This window comes from Phocoena sinus, chromosome 2, assembly GCF_008692025.1.
Source record: "Phocoena sinus isolate mPhoSin1 chromosome 2, mPhoSin1.pri, whole genome shotgun sequence".
NCBI lineage: Eukaryota > Metazoa > Chordata > Mammalia > Artiodactyla > Phocoenidae > Phocoena > Phocoena sinus.
Genome location: NC_045764.1, coordinates 78,639,713 through 78,656,491, shown reverse-complemented (window position 1 = coordinate 78,656,491; position 16,779 = coordinate 78,639,713). Strand labels below are relative to the sequence as shown.

Genomic DNA, 16,779 nt, shown 5'->3' with positions numbered 1-16,779 from the left:
GCCCTCAAGGGCCCACGGCGGGTTGACATCTGGGACTCTTAGGTTCAACCAGCAATGAGAGGGGTCGCAGATAATGTCAGACTTAAGAGATCTTATTGCCAGAATGGACATCCTTGCAGGGAGGCTTTAAAAGAGTCAGCCCCCACTGCTCACTTAAAATCTGGGAGTGGAGTGTGTGTTTTGTTACCGTCTTCCGAGAGGGCGGTGAATACGGTTATACCAGTAGAAACCTAAAAGAAATCTGATGAAGTTATTCAAAATCGTGGGTGGGGACTCAAGCCAAACCCAGATACCTTGAGTAAAGGTGGCAGTGTAGCCATGGTGCTTCTGAAATTGTGTTTGCCCCCCTCTGGTTATGAAACTCTGTACTAAGGTCCCTCAGGGACCCAGAATCAATGTGGCTGATTTCCTCAGACCTTCGGTTTGACTCAGTGAGAAGTAGCGGAAAACATTATAGTGAACATGAATTTTCAAGAGAATACACTAAATTTTGAGCTTTTGTTTCTCAACCCTGAGGAGTATAAGTCTGTTCTCCCTGGGAAAGTGTACTCCTGTGGAAAATTTTGAGAAACACTGATGTAGTGGGGAAGAAAGACTCCAGTCTGAGAGTCAGAAAACCTAGGAATTCAAACCCTCTGTTCTCATCTCTATAAAAATGAAAATCATGACCTATCTCACAGGGTTATTGTGAGAAACACATAAGGTGATACCTAAACCAGGGAAATGCTGTACACAGAGAAAGACAGTCTATAAGGTGGATCGTGAGTACCTCGAAGCCTTATTTTATCTTAGTAATCCCGGGACACAATTCCTTACTCCCGGGTGTTCATATTTGTTGAACTGAGTAGTTACCTAACCTGAATTTTCTTAGCCCAGTACATTATACCATCTTGCTCTCTTATGTCTAAACTTTGTCTTCTTTATGAAACTACAGGAGTACATATGTTTATGTACATATGTTTATCATACATTTATTATACCCCATACATAAGAGTGTCAGGCATTGAAAATATAAATAAATAGATAGATAGGTAAGACCTGGTCCTAACTTGAAGTAGTTTACATTCTGGGGAGAAGAGAGACCTATTAATATATATTAGTTACACAAGGCGATGAGTATAGTGGAGGGAGGGATTGGTCCTGCTCAAGGTAAAAGAGCTTTTGGAGAAGGCCTCTTGGCTATCATTTGAATGGGGTCTCATCGGGTGAATAGAAGTTCAACAGGCAGTACACTGAGGGAAGATGTTTTCAGGTCAAGGAGCAGCATGAACACTGGTGTGAAGCCATGAAAGGGCACATGAGATGAGTGCATAATGCAGAACCCAGTGTTAGCTCTGTGCTCAGATCCTTAATGGAGTGTATAGGGGAGGAGAAGGAGGGGAGGGAGACACAGCCCATTTTACTAAGTGTTACTCCGTTAGTTACGATTGTTCTGACAAAATGAGGCCTCAAATAGGCTCATCATTGGTTAATACTGGTTAAGTGCTTAAAGTGTACATTTAATTTCCACCAAGTATGGTGGCTTACAGATGTGGAAAAGATCAGGTTCTACCCTCTTTTCCTTTCCCTCTTAAAAACAAAGGATTCCCTCATCCTTTTTTCCTTTATCATTACTTTCTCTGCCTTCTTCCATTGCAAACTTTTCCCTCTAGCAGCTGAAAGTGGAATATGTAATTATCTACATGTTATTATTTAAGGGAACAGGGAAGGAAGGCTTTCCATCTCCAAAAAAACTTTCTGTGTATCAGAAAGTGATGATTAATTTCTTTGGACTAAGCTCTTGTCTTTCAAAATGCATGTAGTACAAGGGGAGCTGATGTATCAAGTTCCAGTGCTGTAATGTAATTGAGTTTTCAGTCTTTTACTAGCATTAGAGGGAGGGAGGTGAGGGCAGTCAGGGGGAAGACAACAAAGAGGAAGCAAGATTACAGAAGAGGGAGGTTGGAAGGCTCAAAACCAAGTGCATATTGGCAAATTTGGTTAAATTTTCTCCACTCCATACTTACTAATGTTAGCATGATATGAAAATATGATTTCTCCTGTTAGAGTGCTAATATTCTATTATGTCATCAAAACAATGGTTTGTTAAGGGGAAGTAGCCTAACTATTCAAATACTGGGTAAGGCAACAAGGTGTTAACAACCCTGTCACTACCTGGCTATGTGACCCTATCTATACCAGTCATTCTGTCAGGTCCCTTTACTTACTCCTAAGGATTATTGGGATAAAGTTCTCGTACTGTACTTGGCTCTTCAAGTGAAAGGTATTATGAAAATGAATGCCAGGTACTGCTTTGATTTCATTTAGAAATTTTCCACTGTTGTTACAATACACGTTTATGTTGTGACCTGCATTCTCTTTTTATGAAAGAAGGTTCAAGTTAATATCATCCGTCTGAATTTTAAAAGAAATGTTTACTTTTACTTGGGGCCAGAAAGGTCCCAAGTAGAAATTTGATATCTTGGAAATTCAGGCCAGCAGCAGCTATGAACAGAAGCCGGTAAAGGAAAAGCATATTTACTTAACCTTAAAAGTGACAGTAAAAAGACACTAGAGCCAGTCCTACAATGAGGAGGTCAGCACTGGTGCAGTCTGAACTGGTAGAGCCTAGTCAGTAATCTACAAACTCATCACTCCTCAGTTCAAGACACATTTAAGTCCCTCTTACATACTAATTATTATGCTGAAACTACAGAAAGATTTAAAAATAAGTGGTAAGGGACTTCCCTGGTGGACCAGTGTGTCAGACTCTGTGCTCCCAATGCAGGGTCCTGGATTCGATCCCTGGTCGGGGAACTAGATCCCACATGCGTGCCGCAACTAAGAATCCGCATGGCACAACTAAGAAGTTCACATGCCGCAACTAAAGAGCCCACATGCCTCAACAAAGATCCTGCGTGCCATAGCTAAGACCCAGCACAGCCAAAATAAATCAATAAATCAAAAAAAAAATTTTTTAAAATAAGTGGTAAATACAGTATTGTTCTAATCTTCAAGAAGTTCATAATCTAATTGGAACATAGACATATCAGCCCACACATATTTTTAAACATGAAGTGAAAATGCAGGGAACAAACAAAAAAATAAGTGTGTGCCAGGATAATTTATTGAGCTATTAATTTGGTTTATGTTCCCCTTATATTTTCCCTCCTCTCCATTCCAAACATGCTTCACGGGAGTTTTGTGTTTCTAGGCAGAAAGAAGTTTACAGGAGCTCCATATTAGACCATTCCAGGGGGCACCACTCACATTGTAATTGAAGCCTCCTGGATCACAACTCCTTAGGATGCTGTTACCCCTGGAGTTGTGCCCAGCAATTTGCCTTCCAGGTTCCTTGCTCCTAGAGGGATTTTGCTAGGGGGTTCAAGAGGTAGGGGCATCTAGTGAGGGAAAGGAGTAAAGAGAGAGAAGGAAGGAGGGGTTGTGCGTAGTTGGAACTGTTGCAAATGAAAAAATTTCCCAAACTGGAAAAGAGTCAAAGTTCAGGGTTGCAGTAGTGGGGACACCAGCCCTGTTTCCTCGATCACCCCAAGTGATAGCCAGACCTCAGACAGATGCATGGTGACCCTATGGAGGCTGGATCGCCCTACCACTCTTTGTCTATGAGCAGAGCTGTTGCTTGGCTTCTAGGGACCATGTATCCCTGAACAAAGAAGTTGTCAAAGTCCATCTTCCCCCATTTTCTGGGCTCAACATAAATCTTCCAGACTCTAGTGCATTTCTAGGGAAGAACGGAGGGAAGCCCAGTAATAACTGGGATTGGAGTTCCTTCTACTTCAGTGGAATTAAGGCTGGGATCATTTAAGTCTGACGTGAATTTAATTTGATTTAAACACAATAAAGAAACGTGACATTTCTTGCACGCCCAAACTTGTACTTACAGCTTTAAACCTAACTAGTGGTGGATACTATATACAAAGCAGTGTTAAGCGAGATGTGTAAGATTAAGCATCACAGTGAATGGCACAGCTAATAACTGCTGAGGGAGTTAAGAGAAAGCAAAGAGTAAATGGAGGTGGCTTCACGGAGGGCCAAAAAAAAGTAAAACAGAGGTGGCTTCACGGAGGGCTTCGGACAGAGTTGGAGTGTAAGGAAAGGGAAGAAGTTTGTGAAAGTGGGAGAGAGAATGTCAGCAAGCCAGAAGGGAAAAGCAGTGTGAACAGAAGCAGGAAAATCAGCATGACTAAAGAGACAAACAGGAGACTGGCCTAACCGGAGTGAATAGCTGATGATAAAGGTTGTGCTGGGTACCAAATTCCAAATCTCTGCTTCTGTCCTCGCTGTACAAGGCAGGGTTGGATCAGAGAACAACCAGTAGAATATATGATAAATTTCTTGTAATATTCATTATGATCACATATTTATCACAATATTTATTGTAATTATTCTATTATAATATATAATTTAAAGGAACTGGCTTGCCTGATTGTGCGGGTTAATAGGTCCAAACTCTGTAAGGCAGGCCAGCAGGCTGACAGGCCAGAAACTCTTGGGCAGGAACAGGCGCTGCAGTTTACAGGTGGAATTTCTTCTTCCTTAGGAAAAACCTTAGTTTTGCTCTTAAGGCCTTTCACTTGATTAGATGGAGTCCACCCAGAATATCAAGGATAATCTCCTTTACTTAAAGTCCAATGATTGTAGATGTTAACCACATCTAACAGAATTCCTTCACAGCAACACCTAGGTTAGCATTTAATTGAATAACTGGTACATTAGCCTAGTCAAGTCAAGTTGACACATAAAACTTAACAGTCACATTCACTACACTCTTTATGTCATCCCTCATGTATTTGAGAAGAGGAGGAAGTCTTTGGACTTTCTTCTTAGGAACCTCAGGAAAGATCCTTTCCTATGAAGTAGGCCAACTTGTGTCCTTTCCTTGGGTATATTTATTTTCTTTGCTCTTTTTTGTATATAAATATACATACTCCCAGGAACTTCCTGTTTTTCTTCATCCTTCCCTCCCGCTCCCATTACCTGAAGTTGTACCAAGTAAGAATTGTGGTTTGATGTTAGTATGGGTTTTTAAGAAATCTTTTGTTTTTCCTATTTATAGTGCCTCTAATGTACCTATTACCATCATTCTCCTGAGTTGGCCAAGCTCTCAGATTTCTGCCTTCTGTAGCTACCTTCTAAAGGGCTCAGCTGATGTAAGCCTCCATCCTTGTCACTTGTAACCCTGGGTCTGTGGTTGGAACAGGGCTCAGCATCCAACATAAGGGCAACCAATCCCCTGGCTGGACAGTGACCTGTGAGCTGGCTAAATATAAGGTCTTTGCTCAAGGAAGAGGTTAGTAATTAGTTAACAAATTGATTCCTTTCTTCGAGAATATGAATATGATAAAGAGAGACAGTTAGGCAGTTGGCGGTAAAAAAAAAATAAAGTAGCTAAGAGACACAAGAGAGGCAGACCTCAGAAAGCATTAGGCAGCAGCAACCAGTAGAGGGAATAAGTAAGAGGCAACTGTGAGAAGACAAGCAGAAAAGGCTTTCAGAAGATAAGATAGTTGCTTAGTAATGGTAGGAGCAATAGGCCCAGAGGTGGATAGAAACTGGGGAGATTTTTTGATGGAGCTCCAGAGTAAGAGGGCACAAATGAGGAAGAGCAGATTATTGGCCAGGCCTTGGGGAAATCCAGAGTAACTGACCAGAAACCAAGGAGCAGAAAGTCTTAAGTGACTTCATACAGACTTGAAGAGAGCTAGGGAACTAAAAGTCCATTTAGGTTCCAATGCAGTTCTAGCAAGTGGTTTATTTCCTCAGATCCTCAGGAGAAGGTTTCCATTGCTACCTTACTTTAGGGTGGATCTCTCTCTTCCAAAAGATTCTTACACATGCGGTTATGGTCCTGACCATCTGAAGGGCTCAATTAAATGTCAAGAATTGCGTCCTCTTGAAAGTCTTACCTTATCCATTCCTTATCTCACCCGCACCCAGGTTGAGTTAGCTGTCCCTTTTCTGTGGTCCTTTAGGACCTCACACAGCCTTATGTCAAAGACACTATCTCATTATATGGTAATTGTAGGCTTACTTGTCAATTTCTTGTACCTACCCTCCCCACCGTTGGCTCCAAGTACTGTGAACTGTATGTGGTTAGGATGTATGTTTTTATAATTTTTTTTTTTTTTTTGCGGTACGCGGGCCTCTCACTGCTGTGGCCTCTCCCGTTGCGGAGCACAGGCTCCGGACGCACAGGCTCAGCAACCATGGCTCACGGGCCCAGCCGCTCCGCGGCATGTGGGATCTTCCCGGACCGGGGCATGAACTCGTGTCCCCTGCATCGTTAGGCGGACTCCCAACCACTGCGCCACCAAGGAAGCCCTATGTTTTTATTCTTTTCTGTATCTCCTACATATAGTACAGTCCCTACCATAAAGTAGCCAAATAATAAATGTTTGTTGAATTGAATTATTGAGTTAGAGAGAACTCCTTTTGTTTAGGCCAAGAAAAACAAAGGCAGGATGCAGGAAAAAGCAGAATGGGCTAATAAGAAAACTCAATAGCTTGTCTGTAATAATAGTGCAGGTACTAAGAATTTAGTTAATTCATACTTAAAATTCATGTCTCTGTGACTATACAAAAATTTCCCAAGCAGCCAAATATTGTCTGTTCAGCTAGATATCTGGTGCTATGATTCACCAGTTTTAAAGGTACTTTGGCCAGCCCTTTTCCTTTTTTTCGTTTCGTTTTGTTTTGTTTTATTTTTTGCGGTACGCGGGCCTCTCACTGTTGTGGCCTCTCCCGTTGCGGAGCATAGGCTCCGGACATGCAGGCCCAGTGGCCATGGCTCACGGGCCTAGCCACTCCGTGGCACGTGGGATCTTCCCGGACCGGGGCGCGAACCCATGTCCCCTGCATCAGCAGGCAGACTCTCAACCACTGCGCCACCAGGGAAGCCCCCTCTTCCTTTTAAGTAGAAGAGTCAGCTACGTTCTCCCTTCAGCCTCCAGTTTCTCATCTGAATTCAGATCCACACTCTTGGAGAGGCCAGGCTTGAGGCTCACTCTCAGGAACATCCCTTGGGCTTCGGAGCTGAGAGTCCAGGACCCAAATCCCAGCCATACCCCTTGCCACTTTTGTAGTCCCAGACAAGTCCCTCACAACTCTCTGAGCCTTGGTTTCAAAGTGGTAGAAGTGGGGAAATAGGACTCCCTTACATAGTTATGCTGAATGTTTGATGAAAAATATTTGTGAAAATACCTAGCACAATGTCTTATACTTCGTAAGAGCCAAATAAATGTGAATTTCCTATATATTCCTGAGGAGGTGGAGAAGGGATGGGAAGACATAGGATGATGGTGGAAGACAAGGACCTTGACAGTTACAGAGGCCCTGAAAATCAAATGGGCCAGCAGCTGAGGGACTGTGTGCCACCACTTGAAAATCTGATAAAGCACAGGTCTTAGTCATCCAAAGCCACACTGCACCTGAGGCAGCTGCCACAGGAGATTTTTTGATCAGTGTGGAAGGACATTCAAACCCTGCCAGGTTGAAATTGGGGCACAGTTGATAGTGAGATAGGCATCATTAATGGCAAGGGGAAAATTTTTGGCCTACACCAAGCAGAGAAAATTTTGAGATTCATCTAATGCTGTCTCAGAGAGTTCTGAGAATGTACAGAGGCAACCTCTGCAAATAAACCCAACACTGGAAATGGAGAAAGAAGGGAAGGTATTAATAATCAATTGAGGAATCTCAGAGTATTCATAGGAATTTCACATCCATATGTATCCCTTCTGAGGTCCCGAAAGAAAGCCCAGTGAGACCAGCTACTCTTCCCAGGGACTTAAGAGCCCAGATAACGTGTGTGTGTGTGATAGACGGAGGGGGGCGTCAGGGTTTATGTTTTCCAGCTGCTCTGGGTAGAGTTCCCTTAAATCAGGATTAAAAACTGTTAAAAGTTAGCTCATAAACAGGCTAACTGGACAGGCTGCTTGGCAGGCAGGGATTGAGGTATGGCAGGATGGGGGTAGCATTCCAAAACAGGATGAGCTTGTTAGTCAGATTTTTCTGACTGAATATGTCACAGATGTCACTGATTGCTGCCTAATGTGTCATTTGTTATCAGGCAGAAAATGCTAAATGATTACAGCTCTGCAGCAACCGGTGTCTCCCACCCCCATGAAGGAACACTTTTTAATTGAATGGACCACCGAATCTATTTTTAAAGGCAAGTGACTCAAGACTAAGTACCCCTTTTCACTCTAATTGGTGAACATCGTTTTCTCATTTCGAGTCCCCTCAGAGATGCTGTTGGAGTAGGGCTTCAATGTTCTTTCTGTGTCGTAGATGCTCTTTCTGAGTATATTTTTAAATGTTTTGAAATTTTAAATATGGTAAGATAATAAGTTAACCACCCACAAATAAATTATATTTAATGGTGTTTTGAAAGGGTTAGTTTTAAAATCCTGTGTTTGAAGATTAAATCAAGACGTCAGACTGAAGGAAGCTTACCTCTACCAAATCTTACGAAATGACAGAAAAGGTTGAGAGATGGGGGAAAGGGGAAGGGGGAGAGGAATAATTGGTAACAGGACTGGGGACAAAGAAGTGTCATCAGTCTATCAGAAAATTTGGAAAATTTTCTTGGAAAAACAAATTAGAGCACCTGGACCTCAAATACTCCTAAGCTTAAGACTGCTAAAGGATTAGAAGCAATTTCAGGGCTGCTCCCATCTCAGAAAGAGCAGATTCAGTGCGTAGAGGGTGCTAGCGTAATGACCAGAGCAATGAATGAAGACATAGCAGTTGGAGCAGCTGGACTGCTGATCTCCTTCCCTTTTCCTGCTTAGAATTGTCCCCAGATTAAAGCAGTGAGCCTGTGGGTCCTGGGAGCCAAAGATAGAATAATAGCAATGGACTCCAGGAGGGACAGGGAGACCCCTCACTCTGAAATCACTCTGCCCAGCAGTATGTCCTTCCCTTCTCCTATAATCACTGAAGTCAACTCACATTAAGCAGAAGTAGAGCACTAAAAGGAATTTTCATTTACAAAGTAAAAGATTAATCAACGTAAGAATAACCCAAGTTTGTAGAGGCAACAAACTCAGTAAATACTGAAATAATACCTGTGGAAAGATAAATGAAAAGCAAGTATAAATTTCGTCTTATTTTAAGAAAAATATAACTATAAGTAAAATATATACTTGCTACAAATTAACAGTTATCTTCAAAGAGATTAGGACATTATTACATTAATGGAAAGGAAGCAAACAGTGATCTTAGGGGTTAAAAACATGATTTTCAAAATAAGAAAACTCAGCAGATGTGTATCATCAATAGAAATTCCTTGAAAGGATAACTGACTTTTGGATGAATTTTAATAAAATAAATAATGAATCCAAGAAAGGTGAAGATATTCAAGAAACAGTGGAAAGGAAAGAAACTAGTTAACTTGTCTAATTATGGCCTGTGTTTAAAAATTAGTAACATAAAAGTAAAATCTAATTAGATGCTGGCAGACTTTTTCTGTAAAAGACCAGAGAGTAAATATTTTCAGCTTTGTGGTCCATACGGACTCTGTCTTAACTACTCAGCTCTGCTGCTATAGTGTGAAAGCAGCCATAGATAATATGTAATTGAATGGGCCTGTTTGTGTTCCAATAAAACTTTATTTACAAAACAGGCAGCAGGACAGATTTAGCCTGCCTGCCACCCCTGTTTTGGATGAATGCAGCATAAAGATGGCAGAGACAAGGTGTGATGAAGAGATAAGAGGAAAGTTCTAAAAGGTCAATTAATAATGAACCTTTACAAACCTAACAATATAACATCAAAAGTCATGTTTATAATATAACATATAAAGTAAAAACTGATAGAAATACAGGTAGTGATGAAAAATACACAGCTATTTTGGAAGACTTCAACTCAGATATTGACAGATAAAGTAGGAAAAAAGGAAGCAAGCGTAGTGAGAATTTGAATAACACAATAAAGAAACTTGACTGAATAGGTGTAAAGGACTGTACACAATAAATGGTGAATGCATAATCTCTTCTAACACACATGCAACATTAACTACTTTCTAAAACAAAGAGAGAAAAGAAAATGAATAAATTCTCAGATAAGAAATCATTCAGGTCACATTCTTTGATCACACTGCAATAAAATTTGGAGTTAGTACAAAAGAATACAATTTTTATAACTTGGAAATAAAAAACCCACACCTTTAAATAACTTTAACTTAGAATAACTTTAATGAAAAGAAATGTAAACTGAAGCTATCAATTATTTAAACATAACAATACCAAAAATTTATTAAACATTACTATGCAACCAGCTTTGTGGTAAGTGATCCACCTGGATTGTCTCATTTTATTATCACAATAATCCTGAGAAGTTGATTCCATTATCATCTCATTTCACAGATGAAGAACTGAAACACAAAGCTCTTTTAAATAACCTGCCCAAGGGCATATAGTCCATATATGACAGAGTTGGGATTTGAACCTAGATAGTATAGTCCAGAGCCAGTATATTTAACTGCTACAACAAGAAGAACAATGAGATCGATACAATTCAAAATCTATACATACTCAGAGAAAACTTATAGCCCTGGATGTATGCATTAGAAAATAGGAAAAGATTGAATGGAAGTAAATCGTGCATACAGTTCAAGAAGCTAAAGGAAGAAAAATAAAAATATATAAGGAAAGTATTACTAAAGAAAAAACCAGAAATGCATGAAATAAGGAGTAGAGTTAATCTGAATAAAATTAAAACTGATCATCTGAAAAGAAGCAAAAATATCAGAAGTCTAGAATGTTTAATCAAGGTTAAAAAAAAAAAAAGAAAAAGAGGGGCTTCCCTGGTGGCGCAGTGGTTGAGAGTCCGCCTGCCGATGCAGGGGACATGGGTTCGTGCCCCGGTCCGGGAAGATCCCACATGCCGCGGAGCGGCTGGGCCCGTGAGCCATGGCCGCTGAGCCTGCGCATCCGGAGCCTGTGCTCTGCAACGGGAGAGGCCGCAACAGTGCGAGGCCCGCGTACCGCAAAAAAAAAAAAAAAAAGAGAAAGAGACAGAATTATCAACCTTTGAAATAAGAAAGGGACATTATAAGTATAGAGTAGATTGTAAAAAATCTGAGATGAATACAAAATTTAAGATAATAAGTTAGAAAATTCTAGATTAAAATAATTTCTGGAAAATAGAAATCACCAAAATTGACCCATGAAGAAATAGTCACCTTAAAACAACAACAATAAAAACAGTGAGAGCATAGTCAAAGCTCTCTCATAAAAGGTCACCAAACAAAGATGGTTCTATAAGTAAGGAACAAATAATCCCTATGGTATATTAATTAGTTAATCCAAAGCATGGAAAAAATAGAAAGTTTTCTAACCCATTTACATTGGAGCTGACATGGCCTGAATTTTAAAACTGGCAAGAAAAGCATACACTCACTTATGAACACATATACAGATATCTTAAGTGTTGGTATTAGTAACACTTTACTAATGCCAGAAATGTATTTTTTAAATGTCATAAGTAAGAAGGATTTATCTAAGCTATTTATCTAAGGTATTCAAGGCTGATTCAAAATTCAAAATATATTAATGCAAATCATTACATTCAAAATAAAAAAAATATTAAGAGATACAAATGGCGTTTGATACAATTTGACATCTATTTTTTTTAACATCTTTATTGGAGTATAATTGCTTTACAATGTTGTGTTAGTTTCTGCTGTATAACAAAGTGAATCAGCTATATGTATACATGTATCCCCATATCCCCTTCCTCTTGCATCTCCCTCCCACTCTCCCTATCCCACCCCTCTAGGTGGTCACAAAGCACAGAAGCCTGTGCTATGCAGCTACTTCCCACTAGCTATTTTACATTTGGTAGTGTATATATGTCAATGCCACTCTTTCACTTCGTCCCAGCTTACCCTTCACCCACCCTGTGTCCTCAGGTCCATTCTCTACGTCTGTGTCTTTATTCCTGTCCTGCCCCTAGGTTGATTAGAAAGAAAACCACTTTTGCAAACCAGAAATAGAAAGAAACTTCTCTGTTTTAATGAAAGATATCTGCATACACAAGCATCATAGCTAATGAAGTATTAGAAGCTTTCCTATGAAAGTTTTTTCAATATTGCTTTGAGAGTCCTGGCTAATGCTATATGATAAGAAAAAGAAAGTTAAAAGTGGCAAACCAGGAGAAAATATTTTCAAAATATATATTATTACATTTAATAAAGAACACCCCAAAATTGATAATAAAAATATAAACAACCTAATAAAAACATGTGCAAAGGATCTAAATAACCACTTCCATAAGGAGAAATGTAAATAATGAATAAAAAGTAATTTAAAATAACAGTGAATTGCATTTTTTTTTTGCCCTTAGAACTGGCAAATTTGTAAGAGATTGATAATATCTAGTGTTTATAAAGATGCTGGGAAACAGGTATTTTCATATACTGTTGGTCAGAATGTAATTTGTAAGATTTTCTTAGAAAGCAATTTAGCAGAATTTACCAAAATTTTTACTCTACAATTTCTTTTACTCAGCAATTTTGTTTCTACTGAAAAGAATTGTTTCAGCCAAAAGAATTGTTCATAGTGCACAAAAAAGAAAATACTTGTTTGTGTGCACCAGGAAATTTTAAGAAAGTTTGTTGCAACATTGTTTCAAATAGTGAAAAATTAGGAGTAATTTATATATCCGTTAGTAGGGAAATTAATTATGTTACATTGATACAATAGAATACTGTGCAGCTGTTAAAATGAGACTGATCTGTATTTGACAGAAAGAGCTGAGAGATGTATTTTTAGGCTAAAAATAAAATTACAGAATTATTGTGAAGTGTGAATGTGAATTTTTTAATGTTACACATACATGTGCATATACATATATATATATGCACATATATATGTGCATGTAAATGTATAAAAAATAATTTGGAAGTAGAATCACCTAATGTTTTTTTTTAGGGAGGACAGCAATAATGAGGGACAGGAAACAGAGGTAAGACTAATGTTTTAGTCTCTATATTTCAGTGTTGTTTGAATCTTTCAGTGAAAATATATCCTGTAAATTTCTATGATTTTTTAAAGTTTTTTTTTTGAGTTTTAACATACTGAGACTAAAGTGCACAAATTATAAGTATATAGCCCAATGAATTTTTACACGTGTATTACTCATGTAACCACTACCCAGATCAAGATGTAGAATATTTCTGCTCCCTAGAATGCTCCATTGTGGTCCTCCATTGTACCCACCACCACAGATTATTTTATCTGTCCCTGAAATTCATAGAAATAGAATCATACAGCTTGTTCTAATTTTGTGTCTGGCTCTTTTAGTTTCATATCATGTCTACTATACTAATCCATGTTATCAGTTCTTTTCTATTGCTTATAGTATCCCACTGTATGAATACACCACAATTTAGTTATCCATTCCTCTATTGATAGACATTTGAGTTATTTTCAGTTTGGGGCTATTAGGAAGAAAACTGCTATGACTTGCCTTGTACATGCCTTCTGCGATATTCATGCATTTCTCTTATATACCTAGTACTGGAACTGCTGGGTCGTAGAGGAGGTTTTAGTAGAGTGATTCAAGGTAATTGTAACAATTTACACTTTCATTAGTGTATATGGAAGTTCCAGTTCCAGTTGCTCCATATTCTGGTTACCACTGCATATTGTCAATTCTTTTCATTTTAGCCATTCTGATGAGTCCATACTGATATTACATTCTGGTTTTATTTTTATTTGCTTGATAACTAATCATATGGAACATCTTTTCATGTACGTATGTCCATGCTGATATTCTGTTTTCTAAAACTCCCACTCAAGATTTTTCTCATTTTGTTTGAGCTGTTTATCTTCATTGTGTTGTTTATCTTTTTCTTACTGATTTGTTGGCATTCTTTAGATATTGTGGCTATGAGATATTTTTTGGATATATATGCTACATCTATGATATATGTATATAAACATGCATATATATCACAAATGTCTTCTCTTAGTCTATGACTTTCTGGTTCACTCTCTTGATGGTGTACTTCGATAAATAGAATTTCAGAATTTATAAATCTTTTATGGTTCATGGTTTTTTGGGTCTTATTTAAGAAATCGCTGCCTACCCCAAGGGCCTGGAATTATTCGTCTATGTTATCTTCTAGAACGTGTCAGCAGACTATGGCCCATGTGGCCTGCCACCTGTTTTTGTAAATAAATTTTTATTGGAACACAGCGATTCCAATTCGTTAGTGTACTGTCTATGGTTGCTTTTGTGCTGTAGCAGCAGAGTTGAGTAGTTGCAACGGAGACCATGTGGACCACAAAATTGAAAATATTGAGTATCTTGTACTTTACAGAAAAAATTTACTACCCCTGTTCTAGAAAATTATTGATTTCCTTTCATATTAGGCCTATAATCCAATTGGAATTAAATTTTGTAAATGGTATAAAATAGGGTTAAAGTCTGTTACGTATGAATTATCTAATTGCTCCAGCATCACGTTTTGAAAAAAAATCTCATTACCACAAAATTGCAGTAGCACCTTTGATGTATATCAAGTTACTGTATAGGCATGGGCCTGTTTCTAGACTCTCTCTTCTATTTCACTGTTTGTTTATCTATCACTGCACCAGTACCACACTATCTTAAATATTGTAGGTTTATGCTAAGTCTTGGTATCTGATATTGTAAATCTTCCAACAATTTCTTCTTCCTGATTTTTTGACTCTTGCATTTCCATATAAAGTTTAGAATTGCCTGATAAATTTCCACAGAAAACCTTGCTGGGAATTTGACTGTGACTGCATTGAGTCAATAAATTAATTTTGGGAGAATTGATGTCTTTATAAAACAGAGTCTTCAAATCCATGAACATGGTATATTTATATATTTGTTTAAGTGTTCTGTGGTTTTCCCTACAATGTTTTGTATTTTTCAGTTTAGCAATCTTGCCTGTCTTTCATCAGATTCATTCCTAGATATTAGACCATTTCCAAAGCTATTGTTAATAGTGTTGTATCTAAAATTTTATTGACTAATTGTTTTTGCAAGTGTAATATATAGAAATGCAATAGATTTTTATATATTGAGTTTGTACCTAGTGACCTACCTAAATTCATTTATTAATTCTAATAGTGTACCTATTTTTTTGAGTTTTTCTATATTGACAACCACATCACCTGGAATTACATTTTTACTTGCTCCTTTCCAATATTTATACCTCATAATTCTTGTTTCGTGCCCTTTTGCACTAATTGGGACCTATGGAACAATAATTAACAGAAATGATGAAAATGAATGTATTTGAATTGTTCTGAGCTCAGGGAGAAAGCACTCAACATTTCACCATTAAATATGTGAGCAATAGACTTTTTATGTATAAACTTAATCATATTAAAGAGGTTCTCTTCTATTCCTAGTTTGTTGAGAGTTTTTATCATGAACTAGTGGTTAATTTAATTGGATGCTTTTTTGTATCTGTTGAGGTAATCATATGGCCTTAATGTTCACTTTTTGTTAAAGAAGTAAATTATATTGATTAACTTTCAAAATTTAAACCATTAAAAAAAATTTTTTTGCCCACACCCCATGGCATGTGGGATCTTAGTTCCCCCACTAGGGATCAAACCCACGGCCTCCATTGGAAGGCGGAGTCTTAACCACTGGACCACTGGGGAAGTCCCTATACCATTTTTTATTCCTAGAATAAGCGAATTTGGTCATGATGTAGTACATATATTCTCTGGATCTGATTTTCTAATATTTTATACTAATGTGTGTATCAATTAATAAGAAGTACACTTATGCAGTTTTCTTTTCTTGTAATTTCCTTGTATATTTTTGTATCAGGCTTATGCTGGTCTCATAAAATGAGTTAGGAAGAAGTGCTCTCTCTATATTCCTTAAAAGAGGTTGTACAAGATTGGTATTATTTCTTTCTTTAAATGTTTGGCAGAAATCACCAGTAAAGTCATCTATACTCGAATTTTCTTTGGGATAGATTTTAGTTACAGATTTAATGTATTTCTTTCTTTTATTATTTATTTATTTTACCTTATCCATTTTTTCCTTTTTATTTTTTTAATTTTTTTTTTTTGCGGTATGCGGGCCTTTCACTGTTGTGGCCTCTCCCGTTGCGGAGCACAGGCTCCAGATGCGCAGGCTCAGCGGCCATGGCTCACGGGCCCAGCCGCTCCGCGGCATGTGGGATCTTCCCGGACCGGGGCATGAACCTGTGTCCCCTGCATCGGCAGGCGGACTCTCAACCACTGCGCCACCAAGGAAGCCCCCTTTTTATTTTTTAATTGAAGTATAGTTGACACACAATATTATATTAGTTTCAATTGTACAACATACTGATTCAGCATTTATATACATTACAGACTGATCGCCACAATAATTCTAAGTCCATCTGTCACCATACAAAGTTATTACAATAGTATTGACTATATTCCCTATGCTGTACATTACATCCCTATGATTTACTTATTTTATATCTAGGAGTTTGTACCTCTTATTCCCCTTTACTTGTTTTGCTTAACCCCCTACTCCCCTTCCCTCTGATAACCACCAGTTTGTTCTCTGAATCTATGAGTCTGTTTCATTTCGTTTTATTTATTCACTTGTTTTGTATTTTTTGCAATGTTGTCAGTTTTATTTTTGCATAGGAAAAGCATCATAATGACTAATGAGAAGATTAAAATGGTCTCTGTGAATCATCATCTCTTGCCAGTGGTTATTCAGATTCAGAGTGGAGTATGAGATACTCTCTGCTTAATAATTTGTCAAAAGCAGTGGTTCTCAACC

General features: G+C 38.1%; 1 protein-coding gene across 3 annotated transcripts in view; it reads left to right on the top strand.

The window, feature by feature from the left end:
* The window catches only part of TEX9 (testis expressed 9), a 236,167-nt gene that overhangs the window by 2,311 nt on the left and 217,077 nt on the right, over nt 1–16,779 (top strand). For 2 of the 3 annotated variants that reach the window (XM_032621328.1, XM_032621330.1), the window contains exons 2-3: nt 8,069–8,170; nt 12,936–12,969. In XM_032621328.1, coding sequence (XP_032477219.1) covers nt 8,083–8,170; nt 12,936–12,969 — 122 coding nt within the window. In that variant the 5' untranslated portion in view covers nt 8,069–8,082. The remainder of the gene's footprint in view (nt 1–8,068; nt 8,171–12,935; nt 12,970–16,779) is intronic. The other variant, XM_032621331.1, reaches the window with a different exon arrangement.